At 47.8% G+C, this 17,498-nt stretch overlaps 1 protein-coding gene across 1 annotated transcript in view; it reads left to right on the forward strand.

Moving 5' to 3' along the window:
- The first annotated feature begins 256 nt into the window (after window positions 1–256).
- Window positions 257–17,498, forward strand: part of LOC308462235 (hydroperoxide isomerase ALOXE3-like) — a 33,818-nt gene continuing 16,576 nt past the window's right edge. Inside the window, exons 1-6 of the mRNA XM_080979751.1 lie at window positions 257–634; window positions 7,563–7,767; window positions 9,301–9,385; window positions 9,895–10,017; window positions 13,197–13,300; window positions 16,061–16,233. Coding sequence (XP_080835877.1) covers window positions 488–634; window positions 7,563–7,767; window positions 9,301–9,385; window positions 9,895–10,017; window positions 13,197–13,300; window positions 16,061–16,233 — 837 coding nt within the window. The 5' untranslated portion in view covers window positions 257–487. The remainder of the gene's footprint in view (window positions 635–7,562; window positions 7,768–9,300; window positions 9,386–9,894; window positions 10,018–13,196; window positions 13,301–16,060; window positions 16,234–17,498) is intronic.

Here is a 17,498-nt window from a genome sequence, read left to right on the forward strand (position 1 = left end):
ACAGTTCTGTGACAGCAACAGCGACACTCATGTGAAAATGTATTGCAATATTCATCTTGCTCCTGCTGTGCCTATCTAAGCCAGAGAGTTTCATGCAACAAGTTGCTTGTGTGTGTTTGCAGGGATGTGAGGGAGTGCGCAATGAGGCAGAAAGTTATGAAACAGTTACACAATCAGCCGGTGCGTTGGTCTTTCTGCATTTCGTTCTGGGAGCAAATCTCTCTTATTGTCACCACCGAGCCCAGAAGTGGTCACAGCAGAACTTTTGCAGCCGAGACCCGGGGAATCTGATCTGAACCACACCCTTCCCATCGCAGCAGCTGCTGCCTGTGGCCTAAACGGCTCTGGAGGAGGGTTGAGAGAGGAGGCGGGGTATTTGTGGGTGCAACAGCCCTCAAGGAGGAGCAGGCGAGGCTGTTCATACCTGCCTCGGCACCGGCACCGCACAAACCCCGTGCAATCGGAGCCTTGTCTCGCCTCTTCCCAAATGGCTGCTTACAAGGTCCAGGTAGCCACCGGAGACATCCTGTTGGCTGGCACCTACAGCAGCGTCTCCATCACTCTGGTGGGGGCTCGTGGGGAGAGCTCCAAGCATCGCCTGGACCACCAGGGCAGAGATTTTGTCCGTGGGGCTGTGAGTACCAAGAACGAAGAGGATCAGGGCTGGGGGGGGGGTTAAGGTGGCAAACTGGGCGTCCTCTCAGGGCTGGGGGCATCTCAGGTGAACGCTCCTCACTGCCCATGGGGCGGGGTAAATGGGCAAGTGGTTGCTTCTTGTTTTGGGGTGACATATGCTGTCACTTCTAGGTCTCAACGGGAGAAGGTTGTAGGAAAGAAACTGCAAATGCCATGCTTGGGGGAGACTTGGCCAAAGTGTCATTTGGTGGAGGGAGTGTGATGTCAAACTGATGGGGAGTCGCGGCGCCTGCTGGGGCTGCCGTGACCGATATGGGAGAGACATGTTTTGTTGCAGCTGGGGCAGGCGAAGGTGTCCGGTTTCTTCTCTCGGCACTTTGCCCAGAGGTCATTCCTCTCCCGGTCACCGCTGTGGGTGTACAACCTGGCTGGTTGTCTCCTGTCGGTTGACTGAAGGGGATGCCCACACGGTGGGGGCTGATGTGGCCAGGCTCCAGGGCCCGTTTGCAGACGTCTTTGTAACACGGAGTTGGTCTGCCAAGGGGCCTGGTGCCTGAAGCCAGATCCCTGCAGTCTCACCAGCACCAGTAAACTTAGCAAGCAGTGGAAGTCTCTCTCTCTCTCTCTCTCTCTCTCTCTCTCTCTCTCTCCTTCTCTCTCTTCTCTCTCCCTCCCTCCCTCCCTTCCTTCCTTCCTTCCTTCCTTCCTCCCTCCCTCCCTCTCTCCCTCCCTCCCTTTCTCCCTCCCTCTCTCCCTCTCTCCCTCCCTCCCGCTCCCTCCCTCCCTCCCTCCTTCTCTCCCCCTCTCTCTCTCCCCCTCCCTCCCTCCCTCCCACTCCCTCCCTCTCTCTCTCCCTCCCTTTCTCCCTCCCTCCCTCTCTCTCTCCCTCCCTCCCTCCTTCCCTCCCTCTCTCTTTCTCTCCCCCTCCCTCCCTCCCTCCCTCTCTCGCCCTCCCTCCCTCCCTCCCTCCCTTCCTTCCTTCCTCCCTCTCCCTCTCTCCCTCCCTCCCTCTCTCTCTTCCCCTCCCTCCCTCTTCTTCCTCCCTCCCTCCCTCCCTCCCTCCCTTCCTTCCTCCATCTCTCTCTCTCACTCACTCACTTTTTGCTAGGATCAGCTGCCAAGCAGCACTGGCCAAGCCTCAAACCACCCAAACATCTTTAATTTTCCCATGATGTTCCTGACTCCGCCTTCATTGGCTCCCAGTACGTTTCCGAACACACTTCAAAGTGTTGGTGCTGACCTTGAAAGCCCTAAACAGCTCAGGATACCTGAAGGAGCATCTCCACCCCCATTGTTCTGCCCGGACACTGAGGTCCAGCTCCGAGGGCCTTCTGGCGGTTCCCTCACTGTGAGAAGTGAGGTTAACAGGGAACCAAGCAGAGGGCCTTCTCGGTGGTGGCACCCGCCCTGTGGAACGCCCTCCCATCAGATGTCAAGGAAATAAACAACCACCTGACGTTTAGAAAACATCTGAAGGCAGCCCTGTCTAGGGACGTTTTTAATGTCTGACGTTTTATTGTACTGTTAATCTTTTGTTGGAAGCCGCCCAGAGTGGCTGGGGGAACCCAGCCAGATGGGCAGGATATAAATAATAAATTATTATTATTATTATTATTATTATTATTATTATTATTATTACTATTACTATTTCAGGACTGCCAGGCATTTTGGGGGAAAGAAAATGGCCACTGGCCACAGCCTGAGTCAGCTTCTTTGTTTCACAGAATAATTGCCATTCTAGTACTGTAATAATTTTAAAAGAGAAAAGGACCAGTGTTGGCCCTGATGGACCTTCCTGGGTCTCATAGACGCCCAGTATTGCACAGACTGTTCCCACTGCCGCTACCACACCTGTCCTGGCAAGTTAACTTCTAGATTTGGCAATTAACATTATTGGCTGAAGTTGTGTCTGCAAGACTTAACAGCGTCCCTTTTGATGCAAGAATGTAAAAGCCCGGGGCACAACTTTCAAAAACTGGGGAGGGGGGGAAATAAAAAATAACACCATCAGAAGAGCCCAGATGTTGTATCTCAGGAGCCTAGTCCAGACTCCAGTTCTCACAGTGGCCAACAAGATGCCCCTCAAGGGAAGCCGCAAACGGGTCCTGAGTGCGAGAACACTCTGCCTTATAATTATAATAATAATTTTTATGCCTTACCCTCCTTTGCAATGAAGTCTTTGCCACAACACCTGCACAGCCTGCCCTCCTTGACCTCCTGCCACTGAGCCTAAAATGCCACACACTTATCAAGTACCGTATTTTTTGCACCATAACACTCACTTTTTTCCTCCTAAAAAGTAAGGGGAAATGTCTGTGTGTGTTATGGAGGGAATGCCTACGGGTGGCATGCCTACGGATTTTCCTCCTCTAAAAACTATGTGCGTGTTATGGTCGGGTGTGTGTTATAGAGCGAAAAATACGGTATTAAGTCCTTCTTTCTCCCTGATTCCCTTGCTGTTTCTCCCTCCTCTGCCACCTTACTGGTATTAAATGTGAGGTTGTAAGCTCTGAGGGAGCAGGGACCCCACCGTTTGCTCCTTGTAAAAAGCCAGGCACATTGACCTTGTGGGACATCGAGCTCAGGAGTAAACCCTACACAAATAATAATAATAATAATAATAATAATAATAATAATAATAATTTGTACCCCGTCCATCTGGCTGGGCCTCCCCAGCCACTCTGGGCGGCTTCCAACAAAGATTAACAATACATTAAAATGTCACACATTAAAACCTTTCCTGAACAGGGCTGCCTTCAGATGTTTTCTAAATGTCAGGTAGTTGTTTATCTCTTTGACATCTGGTGGGAGGGCGTTCCACAGGGCGGGTGCCACTACCGAAAAGGCCCTCTGCCTGGAAGTCCAGGCAGTGGTATTTATAAAATTCCAAACAAAGTATTTCAATTCTCACCAATCATATTATACATCATTACCTCATTTCATGTTTAATAGTAAAAGGTAAAGGGACCCCTGACCATTAGGTCCAGTTGTGGCCGACTCTGGGGTTGCGGCGCTCATCTCGCTTTATTAACCGAGGGAGCCGGCATACAGCTTCCGGGTCATGTGGCCAGCAGGACTAAGCCGCTTCTGGCAAACCAGACTTGCACATGGAAACATAGTTTACCTTCCCACCGGAGTGGTACCTATTTATCTACTTGCACTTTGACGTGCTTTCGAACTGCTAGGTTGGCAGGAGCAGGGACTGAGCAACGGGAGCTCACCCCGTCGCGGGGATTCGAACCACTGACCTTCTGATCGGCAAGCCCTAGGCTCTGTGGTTTAACCCACAGCGCCACCCGCGTCCCTTTCATGTTTAATACACATGCGCAATAAGCAATAAGCACTGGCAATTTCTGCTGATTAAGTTTTGATGCCCACCGTGTTCTGTTACATTGTGTTAATATGCATGTTGGGAAACTGTGTTACCTGTAGCCATTTGCACCATGTCGCAACTTATGTTCTAGCTTTGAGCTGCATCGTTGCGATTCACATATTAGCTGTATTTCTGCCCCAATTTGGGGGCGGGGTGTGTGGCAACTTGCAAAACCATCAGTTTCATAAAGCAACAGGTTACCATAACTTCTCTATTAGAAGCACACTCAAGGATTTACAGGGGTACACACTATCACATTTATCCTGTCCCTTTGGACCACCACCACATCTCTTCACTGTAGCTCAGGTGCAAAGCGCTGGGTGTAGAATCTAAAAGGTTCAGTCCCCAACATCTCAAAGCAGGGTTGTAAAACACCCACTTCAGAAACCCTGCCAGATCCACCTTGACAATCCTGAGTTTAATGGACCAGTGGTCTGACTGTGCACAAGGCCTATGTCCTATTAATAATAATAATAATAATTTATTATTTGTACCCCGCCCATCTGGCTGGGCCTCCCCAGCCGCTCTGGGCAGCTTCCAACAAAGATTAAAAATACATTAAAATGTCACACATTAAAAACTTCCCTGAACAGGACTGCCTTCAGATGTCTTCTAAATGTCAGGTAGTTGTTTATCTCTTTGACATCTGATGGGAGGGCGTTCCACAGGGCGGGCGCCACCATCGAGAAGGCCCTCTGCCTGGTTCCCTGTAGCTTTGCTTCTCGCAGTGAGGGAACCATCAGAAGGCCCTCAGAGCTGGACCTCAGAGTCCGGGCAGAACGATGGGGGTGGAGACGCTCCTTCAGGTATACTGGACCGAGGCCATTTAGGGCTTTAAAGGTCAACACCAACACTTTGAATTGTGCTCAGAAACGTACTGGGAGCCAATGTAGGTCTTTCAAGACCAGTGTTATGTGGTCTCGGCGGCCGCTCCCAGTCACCAGTCTAGCTGCTGCATTCTAGATTAATTGAAGCTTCCATGTCACCTTCAAAGTTAGCCCCACATAGAGCGCATTGCAGCAGTCCAAGCGAGAGATAACCAGAGCATGTGCCACTCTAGCGAGACTGTCTGCGGGCAGATAGGGTCTCATCCTGCGTATCAGATGGAGCTGGTAGACAGTTGCCCTGGACACAGAACTGACCTGCACCTCCATGGACAGCAGTCAGTCCAAAATGACTCCCAGGCTGCGCACCTGGACCTTCAGGGGCACAGTTACCCCATTCAGGACCAAGGAGTCCTCCACACCTGCCCACCCCCTGTCCCCCAAAAACAGTACTTCTGTCTTGTCAGGATTCAACCTCAATCCATTAGCCGCCATCCATCCTCCAACCGCCTCCAGGCACTCACACAGGACCTTCACCGCCTTCACTGGTTCCGATTTGAAAGAGAGGTAGAGCTATCCAACTCTCTCTCTCCAGAACACCTAAATATTTTTCTTGGGTGGTTATTAGACTGGGAGAGGGTTCTGCAGAAATGGGTGGTCTTTTGTGACTTCTAGGCCACCAATGGGTAACTCAGCTTATGCATGCGTGGGCTGTAAGAAAATAATAATAAGAAAATAAGTAGGAGAATGGATCAGGCCAAAGTCCATCTCGGCCGGCATCCAACCAGCAAGCAGGATCCGAGCATGAGAGCAAAACCCTCCCCGCTTGTGGTTTCTGGCAACTGGTCTTTCGAAACTTCGCTGCAGCAGAGCCCAGCCATCGTGGCCAGTAGCCATCGGCAGCTCTCTCCTCCTCCGTGAATTTGCCTCATCCTCTTTTCAAGCCATCTAGGCTGGTGGCAGGGAGTTCCACAGTCGAAGTGGGCGGAGGAGGACTTCATCTGTCCCAAATATTCTGACTATAAATTCAGTGGCCTCGTTTGCAAGGGCTGGCCTACATAGCGTAAAGAAGAGTTGTTGACCAACTTCTCGTCCTCACATTGCTTTTCCAAACAGATGCTGTTTGCTCTAGTTTACGGTTAAGGGTATTTACCACAAGGCCGGGAGGAGGAGGAGGAGGGGACACAGAAGACCCCAGGAAGAGATAAATTAGCTGACTTGGAGATGTACACAGGATCGGTCCAAGACATTTTGGCACCTGAGGAGAACCAGGGAACAGCGTCCCCCGCCAATTGAGTGGGACGGAGGTGATGGTGTGGAAGGAATTCTGCTTCCACTGAAAAATTAAGTACAAAACCAGATTTCTAAACACAATTCCAGTACACACTACTCCAGGGGTCAGCAAACTTTTTCAGCAGGGGGCCAGTTCACTGTCCCTCAGACCTTGTGGGGGGCCGGACTGTATTTTTTTGGGGGGATGAACGAATTCCTATGCCCCACAAATAACCCAGAGATGCTTTTTAAATAAAAGCACGCATTCTACTCATGTAAAAACACTAGGCAGGCCCCACAAATAACCCAGAGATGCATTTTAAACACATTCTACTTATGTAAACACACTGATTCCAGGACCACCCTCGGGCCGGATTTAGAAGGCGACTGGGCCAGATCTGGCCCCCGGGCCTTCGTTTGCCTACCCATGCACTACTCTGTAGCCCCCACACAATGAAATGTGGCATTTTGGGCCCTTAGTGGCCCACCAGGTTTATTTGTTTAACTTGTATACTTCACCACAGTTTAAGGGAGATGTTGACAACTTGGGACAGATCAAGGTAATCAAGGGCCTAGGAACCAAGCAGGAAAGAAAGGATTCGCTCATTCATTCGATTTAGCCAAATTCCTGCTTTCCAAAACCAGTACAGTGGTACCTCGGTTTTCGAGCGACTTGGAAGCTGAACGTTTCTGTTTTCGAACGCCGAAAACCCAGAAGTAATTGCTTCCGTTTTCGAACGTGCCTCAGCAGTCGAACAGCTTCCACGGTGTGTTGTTTTTTATTTTTCCAATTAAACTTGCAGGCTGCCCTTTGCCCCTCAGTTTTCAAACGTTTCGGAAGTCGAACGGTCTTCCGGAACGGACTGCGTTCAAGAACCGAGGTACAGTGGTGCCTCGCAAGACGAATTTAATCCGTTCCGCGAGTATCTTCGTCTAGCGGTTTTTTCGTCTTGTGAAGCAACCCTATTAGCGGCTTAGCGAATTAGCGCTATTAGCGGTTTAGCGGCTATTAAAGGCTTAGCGGCTTAGCGGATTAGCTGCTAAAAGGCTATTAGTGGCTTAGCGGATTAGAAAAAGGGGGGGGGAGCGAAAAAAAAATCTCAAGACTCGCAAGACATTTTCGTCTTGCGAAGCAAGCCCATAGGGAAATTCATCCTGCGAAGCGCATTGAAAACGGAAAACCCTTTCGTCTAGCGGGTTTTCCGTCTTGCGAGGCATTTGTCTTGCGGGGCACCACTGTACCACTGTAGCTGAGAGACCTTAGGAAAAGCTACCTTTAGCTCCCTCTCCTCTCTCCTGTAATCTGAGCTCTGCCTGAGTGGTGGCCCAAAGTTTTTGGCTGGGTGAAGGGGTGGTGGGAGAGGAATCTCTGTATTTTTCTTCTTCTTCTTTTGCAATCTAGTGCATTGCACTTCCAAAGCTCCCCTTCCAGACCAGGTTCTCCTTTGTGTGTCTAGGTGGACGACTACGAGGTGCCGTTCGAACAGGACTTGGGACCCATCCATCTGATCCACTTGCACAAGGAGCCGTACTTATTCTTCCCGACGGACAACTGGTTCTGCAATTTTGTCAGAGTGACGACCCCAAAGGGGGAGACGTACAACTTCCCTTCCTACCAGTGGCTGGAGGGCTCTTGCACCTTGACCCTGAGGGAGGGGGCAGGTACTGGTCCCATCTTTCCTTTCCCAGGGATTGGGGGGTGGGTGTTCACCAAACCAAACAGGCCCAAAGCTTTGTGGGTTTTCATTCTGCAGAAGCTGTGACTGTTGCTTTTGTCTGCGCTGGTCTGGTAATGGTAACCAGAACTATAAAGGGACCCCTGACCATTAGGTCCAGTCGAGGCCGACTCTGGGGTTGCGGCGCTCATCTCGCTTTATTGGCCAAGGGAGCTGGTGTACAGTTTCCGGGTCATGTGGCCAGCATGACTAAGCCGCTTCTGACGAACCAGAGCAGCACACGGAAACGCCGTTTACCTTCCCGCCGGAGTGGTACCTATTTATCTACTTGCACTTTGAGGTGCTTTCAAACTGCTAGGTTGGCAGGAGCAGGGACCGAGCAACGGGAGCTCACTCCGTCGCGGGGATTCGAACCGCGACCTTCTGATCAGCAAGTCCTAGGCTCTGTGGTTTAACCCACAGCGCCACCCGCATCCCAACCAGAACTATAGCTAGCAGGCAAATTAGGGGCTCGATCCGGGATGGGAGACTATGTCAATTTTGCTCGGTTTCTCATTTTTCCAGGCTTAAGCTCAGCCCCTCCACATTTCCACACCAGTTTGCAAGTTCGATCAAAAACGCAAGACCTCATGAAAACTCACGTTAATGTGAAATACTCCCTCTTTGCATATGGTTTGGCATCGTACAGACATTTCCGCAACGCTGTTTTCCCTGACACGTGCATTTTCGGACACATTGCTTAACTGCATTGCAGAAGCTCAGAGAAGTGCAAATTTCGAAGGGCAGCTGCACATCAGTTTGTACTTAGGAAAGGGCAAATCACAAAAAAAAATAATATTGCTTTTATGTGCGAATGGGAATGAATTTCTTCCCAGGCTCGAGACATCTTGCTCTCTCTCGCTTTCTCTTGCGCACAAACACACATTTATAGAATAGTCATGGATTCATCCATGGAAACTGTGTAATTGGAATGGTTATCTCTGGGCATGTAGTGAGGGCACATCATTCAGGAGTAACTACAGCATGTAGGGACGCGGGTGGCGCTGTGGGTTAAACCACAGAGCCTAGGACTTGCCGATCAGAAGGTCGGCGGTTCGAATCCCTGCGACGGGGTGAGCTCCTGTTGCTCGGTCCCTGCTCCTGCCAACCTAGCAGTTCAAAAGCACATCAAAGTGCAAGTAGATAAATAGGTACCGCTCCGGCAGGAAGGTAAACGGCGTTTCCGTGCGCTGCTCTGGTTTGCCAGAAGCGGATTAGTCATGCTGGCCACATGACCCGGAAGTTGTACGCCGGCTCCATCGGCCAGTAAAGCAAGATGAGTGCCACAACCCCAGAGTCGTCCGCGACTGGACCTAACGGTCAGGGGTCCCTTTACCTTTACATTTACAGCATGTTAGCGGCAGGGCTTTGCTAGCAAACAGTATGGCCCATAGGCAAGCTTCCCTCCACCTTCTCATATGGCTCATTAGATTAATTACCTGGTCTCCTTTTCTCTCTCTCCCTATCTCCGTCCCTCCAGCCAAAATGGTTTCCGATGACAAAGGAAACCCCCAACTTGTGGAGCATCGCAAGGAAGAGCTAAAGAAACGGCAGGAATCCTATGGGTCAGTAAATCACATCCCTTTATGCTGAGGTGGGGGCAGGGAACCTCTGGCCCTCGGGAAACGCATGCGGCCCTCCAATGCCTCTCTTTATGGCTCCTAGAACTCTCTCTACAAGCCGTGACCTCTCTCCTATGTTGCATCCCTTACTGGCCCTGGAGTTCACCTTCCTTGAGAGCTTTTCCCTGGCATGATTCCCCCATGATTGTTGTTTTTTAATCTACTGGATTCTCCACAGAAATGGTAATTGCTCCATAAATAAGATGGGATGGTATTTTGAGGCAGACGGTGTCGCGTGAGCGCCGTGGAAAGCTTGCACACGTGAACAGGACCAAGTCCACATTGAACTGCCACACAGACTTGGAATCGTAGCATTAGCTCAGCAGGGCTAAAAGGCCATCGCAATATCCTGTGGCAATGAGTTCCATAGCTGACTTCTGAGCTGCTCAAAGATGGACTTCCTTCTGGGTGACCCCCTCCCCCCTCCCCGGGCTGTTCTTTGTTTGCTGCAGCTGGAAGGAGTATGCCCCAGGTTGGCCGAGGTGTGTCGACGCGAAAAGCACGGATGATCTGGATTCCAATTCGAAGTACTTGTTCACCAAGTCCTCTGTCTTTGCCATGCGCACCGTCAAATCGTGAGTTGCTTTGGCCATGGGGCTTGCTTGGATCGGAAGCAGGGGGTGGGATCCACAGCTCAGTTTTATCATAATTTGAGAGAGAGAGAGAGAGAGAGAGAGATGATTTCACTCTCAAATTTGTCAGAAGTCGGAAATTAAATTAAGATGGCGGACCGAAACATCACTTTTGTGTGGCATCATCCATTTTTTTGGCATAGGTTCAGACGCCTCTCGAGATATTGTCTCTAAACTCAGCACGATAATTTCCAAAGTACGGTGGTGATCCTTGTCGATGTTTTCGATGCTGGCGGCCATTTTGATTCAAGATGGCGGACAGAACCTTGACTTTGGCATGGCATCCCCCACTTTTTGCCTTGGTTCAGCGGCCTATCGAGATATACCCACCAAACGTGGCATGAGGGTTCTCAGGGCAGTCGTGGACATTTAGCTGCCGTGCGTCCTTTGGCGGAATAAACCGTGACGTTGACCTAACTTCACCCGATTTGAGGCGCGAGTGGTCCAAATTCACAAATTACGCTACCCATTTAAAAATACCGATATTCCTTGTTTTCTAAAGATCCGCGGGCAGTGTCAGGTGCTCCCCACTAGTTAAAAAAAAAAAAGTAAGGAAAAAATGGGGACCAGAAACATGAAACCGATTTGTAGAACAGATGCAGTGGTACCTTGGATCTCAAAATTAATCCGTCCCAGAAGTCTATTCCAAAACCAAAGTGTTCCAAAACCGAGGTGCGCTTTCCCATAGAAAGTAATGTAAAACGGATTAATCCGTTCCAGACTTTTAAAAACAACCCCTAAAACAACAATTTAACATGAATTTTATTATCTAACGAGACCACTGATCCATAAAATGAAAGCAATAATCAACGTACTGTACTATAAAATAAATAAGACAGTATTGTAGATGATAAAAATGAAAATTAATTTTTTTTCTTACCTGCACTGATGATAGTCATTGTTTGGATGGGGGGGCTTTTATCCATTTCCGCAGCCACACAATCAATCAATCAATCAATCAATCAGTAGCTGAACTGGGTTCCACACAGTCACAAAAACAAATGAACCGAAAAAGCCTCAAAAACAAAAACGCAAAATAAATAGCAATCACAAAAGCGCCAAACTTAATCCGTTCCGGAAGTCCGTTTGACTTCCGAAATGTTTGAAAACCAAAGCGCAGCTTCTGATTGGTGCAGGCGCCCCAGAAACAATAGAGTGTACCTCAGGTTACATACGCTTCAGGTTACAGACTCCACTAACCCAGAAATAGTGCTTCAGGTTAAGAACTTTGCTTCAGGATGAGAACAGAAATCGTGCAGCGGCGGCGCATTGGCAGCAGGAGGCCCCATTAGCTAAAGTGGTGCTTCAGGTTAAGAACAGTTTCAGGTTAAGTACGGACCTCCGGAACAAATTAAGTACTTAACCCGAGGTACCACTATAGCTGACAACCACATCGGACGTTCAACTTCTGAAAAACTTTCAAAAACCGGAACACTTACTTCCGGGTTTTCGGTATTTGGGAACCAAGGCGTTTGAGAACCAAAGAACCACTGTACTACTGTTTCTAGCTCTGGCCCATTGTGTGCTTTGATCATGCCAAGGCCTCTGAGCCTCTGAGCTGGTGTGGAGTTGGCAGCCTCCTTCCTACCGCCTCACCCCATCCCAAGCAAACAGGTGAACCATCCCGTTCCCCAGGAGTGCCACATTTCACAATTCCAAAGCACCTCCGCTTTTTTCAGCCCACACTGCCCAGGCAGCCCTGCCTGAGAGCAGCGATGCTATCAGCGCCTCTCGTCTAACCTGTCCATCTGGGTCAGAGAGGCTTGGAATCGGAGACTCGGCTAGCCACCTGCAGCTGTTTTCCTCCCACCTTTCAGGAAAGTTTCAGGGTTCACAGCGGCAAAACACCAAGAGGAATTCCTGCCCCCGTTCTCTGTGCCTCCTTCTCTCTCCTCATCATTTCCAACACTCTGGGCAGTGAGTTCGAGAGACCGGGCTGCTTTGAGGAGAGAAACACGATGCAGATGGGTAGTTTTAGACACCGCAGACTTAAAGACCTGGTGGTGGTGTAGTGGTTAGAGCGCTGGCCTAGGACCTGGGGAGAGCCCAGGGTTCAAATCCCCACTTGGCCGTGAATAATAATAATAATTTATTATTTGTACCCCGCCCATCTGGCTGGGTTTCCCCAGCCACTCTGGGCGGCTTCCAACAAAGATTCAAAATACATTAAAATGTCACACATTAAAAACTTCCCTGAACAGGGCTGCCTTCAGATGTCTTCTAAAAGTCAGAGAGTTGTTTCTTTCCTTGACATCTGGTGGGAGGGCGTTCCACAGAGCGGGTGCCACCACCGAGAAGGCCCTCTGCCTGGTTCCCTGTAGCTTGGCTTCTCGCAGCGAGGGAACCGCCAGAAGGCCCTGGAGCTGGACCTCAGCGTCCAGGCCAAACAATAGGGATGGAGATGCTCCTTCAGGTCTACTGAGCCGAGGCCGAAACCATTCACTGCCTCTCAGTCTACTGGTTGAAGCCTAACCTACCTCACAGGGTTGTTGTAGAGATTAAACGAGGAGTGGGAGGAGAACCATGTATACCGCCTTAAGATGGAGGAAAAATTGGGGATATTAATGCAATAGAGAAATAAAGCCTCTAATATTCTTGGGTTCATTTTTCTTCACCACAGAAATAAGGGACAATATGATTTCTGCATTGGTGCACGAAAAAATGATGATTTTTATTAGCGAAAAATGCAGGGCTTTGGCTGATTACTGCTCTATAGACTTCTAAATGTGTTTGTGGGAGAAGGGATGTTGTTTTGCTGCTTCTGGTTTAGCTATTTATTTATTTGTGCTTTTATCCTATACAGTGGTACCTCAGGTTAAGTACTTAATTCGTTCCAGAGGTCCGTTCTTAACTGCCCACTGAGAGATGCCTATAAATATGTCCCTTCCATTTCCACAGACATTTAATTATCCAACTTTAAGGAAAACTTTGCAGAGTTTCTGACCAATCAAATGCATGCCTGCGCCCTCCTGGCTGTGTTCAGTAACGCCACCTGCTGGCGTTTCCTGGAAATTAAATAGGGCACGGCATGCAAGATGTGGTTGACTCGTATGGAGAAAAGCAGGGTGTAATTGTTAGATTTCGAAGCTGTCCCCCTCCTTGATTGTGCTCCTTCCCCTCAGGGAACTTGAGATGCGGCTGAAAGGCTTCAACAACCTGGCGGAGTCATGGAAGAACCTGGACGACATTCGCAGAGTCTTCTGGTTCATGAAAACACCTGTCACAGGTGGGTCCCCTCCCTGCCCTGAGCAGACAAAAGCAGCTGGATCCGACCAATAAATGATGTGCTTCTAATGCACCATTCTCCCTGGCCACCACTCCCGCCACTCGCTGCCTAAAGATAATTTTACTTGAGGATTTAAATATGCACAGCACTCCTTTTAAATATACAAGGTGTGACCGGAAAGTTCAGTGAGTGGTCACAGAATTCGGACAGCCAGAAATATTCGAACATACAGTGGTACGTTGGTTCTCAAACGTAATCCGTTCCGGAAGTCCGTTGCAAAACCAAAGCGCGTTCCAAAACCAAGGCGCGCTTTCCCATAGAAAGTAACGCAAAATGGATTAATCCGTTCCAGACTTTTAAAAACAACCCCTAAAACAGCAATTGAACATGAATTTTACTATCTAACAAGGGCATCATTCCATAAAATGAAAGCACTAAACAATGTACTGTGCTATAAAATAAATAAGACAGTATTGTAGATGATAAAAATTAACATTAAAAAAAATTATTACCTGCACTGATGATAGTCATTGTTTGGATGGGGGGGCTTTTATCCATTTCCGCAGTCACACAATCAATCAATCAATCAATCAATCAATCAGTAGCTGAACTGGGATCCACACAGTCACAAAAACAAATTAACTGAAAAAGCCTCAAAACAAAAATAACACACACAAAATAAATAGCAAAACAAAAGCACCAAACATAAGCTCCACATATCACCTTAGAACATTGCGATCGGAAATGGAAAGCTTGAATTAAAATGGAGGGACACAAATTAGCAGCGCAACAGGAAACACAGGGGGATGCAAAACAGAGCATGTTCGGCTTCCAAAATAAGTTCAAAAACTGGAACACCTACTTCCGGTTTTGCAGCATTCGTGTTCCAAGTTGTTTGTGAACTAAGCTGTTCGAAAACCAAGGTACCAGTGTACAAACTTACAGGCCTTCAGAGTAGCCCCCTCTGACACAATGCACCGTTGACAACGTTTGTAGAACTGCTGGAAACTTCTGGAGAAGTCCTCTATTCGTACTGCTTTCAGTTCTCTCGTCACAGGAGCTTGGATGTGTGAAATGTTGGGAAATCTGTGCCCTTTCAGTGCAGATTTCAGTTTTGGAAAAAGAAAGAAATCTGGTGGGGGCAGATCGGGAGAATATGGAGGGTAGGACAACTTAGTAACCTCAGTAACAATTTCACACGGAATATGCAATTCTTCCACCATCATTCAGACGCACAAACGCTGATATCACATCAGTAAGTCACAAACTCTGTTGATATTTGCCGCCTTTCACGGAAACGCTCAAACCACGTTTGAGTTACAGCTTCGTTTCCGTGCACAATTGTGAGCATTTCGTGGGTTTCCAATGCCAATTGTATGTTTTCGAATATTTCTCGCTGTCCGGTTTCTGTGACCGTTCACCGAACTTTCCGGTCACGCCTTGTACGTTGTTGTTTAGTTGTGTCCAATTCTTTGTGACCCCATGGACCAGAGCACGCCAGGCCCTCCTGTCTTCCACTGCCTCCCGCAGTTTGGTCAGACTCATGTTTGTAGCTTCGAGAACACTGTCCACCCATCTCGTCCTCCGTCGTCCCCTTCTCCTTGTGCCCTCCATCTTTCCCAACATCAGGGTCTTTTCCAGGGAGTCTTCTTTTCTCCTGAGGTGGCCAAAGTCTTGGAGCCTCCGCTTCAGGATCTGTCCTTCCAGTGAGCACTCAGGGCTGATTTCCTTCAGAATGGATAGGTTTTATCTTCTTGCAGTCCATGGGACTCTCAAGAGTCTCCTCCAGCACCAGAATTCAAAAGCATCCATTCTTCGGCGATCAGCCATCTTTATGGTCCAGCTCTCACTTCCATACATCACTACTGGGAAAACCATAGCTTTTACTATACGGACCTTTGTTGGCAAGGCGATGTCTCTACGTACGTACATTCCTTTAAATAAATAAAAAAGGAACAGAGGCTGAGATTGCATGAAAAGTCCTGGTAGATCAGGGCAAAGGCCTAGCTATGCCCTCATCCTGTACCCACAGTGGCCTCTCAGAAGTCCCCAGGCAAGTGGCATGAGGTAATAGCCCTTTCCTGCTGTCGTTTCCCAGAAGCTGTTATGGAAAGGTAGACTGTCTCTGAGGGAGGTTCTATTTAGCCATAATGACTAATAGCCATTGGCAGACCCCTTCCTCCCTGAACTGTCTAATCCTTTAAAGCTGTCTAACCTGCTAATAATAATAATAATAATAATAATAATAATAATAATAATAAATTTTATTTATACCCTGCCCTCCCCAGCCAGAGCTGGGCTCAGGGCAGTTAACACCAGTAAAATTACAGTAAAAACATAATAGGGGGGAAAACCCCAATTTAAAATACAGGTTAAAATGCAATTTAAAATGCAGCCTCATTTTAAAAGTAGCCCATAGATCAAAACCATAAGGGGAGGTTTTGAGACTGGGTCCAAACCAAAGGCCAGGTGGAACAGCTCTGTCTTGCAGGCCCTGCGAAAAGATGTCAAGTCCCGCAGGGCCGTAATCTCTTAATCCCTTAATCTCAGAGCATTCCACCAAGTCGGGGCCAGTACTGAAAAGGCCCTGGGCCCTAGTTGAGACCAATCTAACCACCTTGCGACCTGGGACCTCCAAAATGTTGTCATTTGTGGACCTTAAGGTCCTCCACGGGGCATACCAGGTATGATTTGTTTTAATTACGTTAAGCAGTATACAAATTAAATAATCAACAATCAATACTTTTTACTCTGCCTCAGAATACGTCACAGAGCACTGGATGGACGATGACTTCTTTGGCTACCAGTATCTGAACGGTGTGAATCCGGTCGTGATCAAGAAATGCCCCGCGATCCCTGATAACTTTCCAGTGACCCCAGAGATGGTGGCTGGGAGCCTGGGGAAATCGACTAGCCTCCAGGAGGAGCTGAAGGTAAACACTCGTGTTTGATCATCGCAAGAGACCACCTGCCCCCTGCAAAACGGTGGATGGAACTTTGGATCTGGAAGAGCTGCGTTCAAGTTTCCTGCTTGGCAGGGGGTTGGACTCGATGGCCCTTGTGGTCTATTCCAACTCTATGATTCTAAGTCCTGCCTTGTTGCTTTGCGGCCTTGAGCAAGCCTTTCAGGCTTGGTTTTCCCTGGTGCAAGACCGAAATAACAGTGACCTCAGCAAGATAGCTCATTTGGTAGAGGAGAATAATAATAATAATAATAATAATAATAACAACAACAATAATAATAACAATAATAATAATTTATTTATACCCTGCCCATCCCGGTTCAGAAGACCGGGCTCAACAAATTTAAAACACTTACTTGATGCAACAAAAAACAGCATAAAATGCAGTATAAAACATGAATAACAATAAATTCAGTATTCAAAAATCAATTTTGGGGAAAATCCATCCAATAAACATTAGATGATCACCAGGGCTAGCTGGCTAAATTAGTCCTATTTGGGCCAGTGAGGAGACCAGGGGAGAATTAGCTGTGGGATCCCAGAGCGGGTAATCTTCATAAAAAGAGGAGGGAAGGAAGGCTCTTAATCTCCGGGTCACGGGTTCAAGAGCTACGCTGGGTGGAACGTTCTTTCATATGTGGTTTACCTGTAAAAGGGTAAAAGAGTATTGGGAAATAATCTATAATGAATTGGAAAAAAAAATGTTTAAAAGTACAACCAGAGAGTCCTTTTTGTTGGGGATAATTCAGGCGGAAATTCTCAGGTGTCAAAAAAGGTTATTTATATACTGCGGCCCATGTTTCGTTAGCCCAAAAATGGAAAAGGAGCAAGATCCCAACTAAGGAAGAATGGCAACTTAAGCTGATGAAATATGCTCAGCTTGCAGACTTAACATATAGAATAAGAGAACAAGAAGAAGATTGGAAAATGTTTATCGAATACATAGGGGGGGATTGTGTACATGTGGAAACGCTGGCAGCATTAAGATAAATTCAACAGTGTAAATAAGTTTTGATGGATGGAATAATGGAATACTGAGCAGTTTAGTTTTTGTAAAATATGCAGGGATTTATGATATGCAAAATGAACCGTGGAAAGAGAAGAAGGGAAGTCATTGGTATTTTAAGGATGTTTCCATGAGTATTCTAAACTGTAAAACAGAAAAATTAATAAAAATTATATATACTGTATTTTTTCGTGTATAAGACTAGGTTTCCCCCTTAAAATAATGTCAA

This window comes from Podarcis pityusensis (assembly GCF_964106645.2).
Source record: "Podarcis pityusensis genome assembly, chromosome: 13".
Classification (NCBI taxonomy): Eukaryota; Metazoa; Chordata; class Lepidosauria; order Squamata; family Lacertidae; genus Podarcis; species Podarcis pityusensis.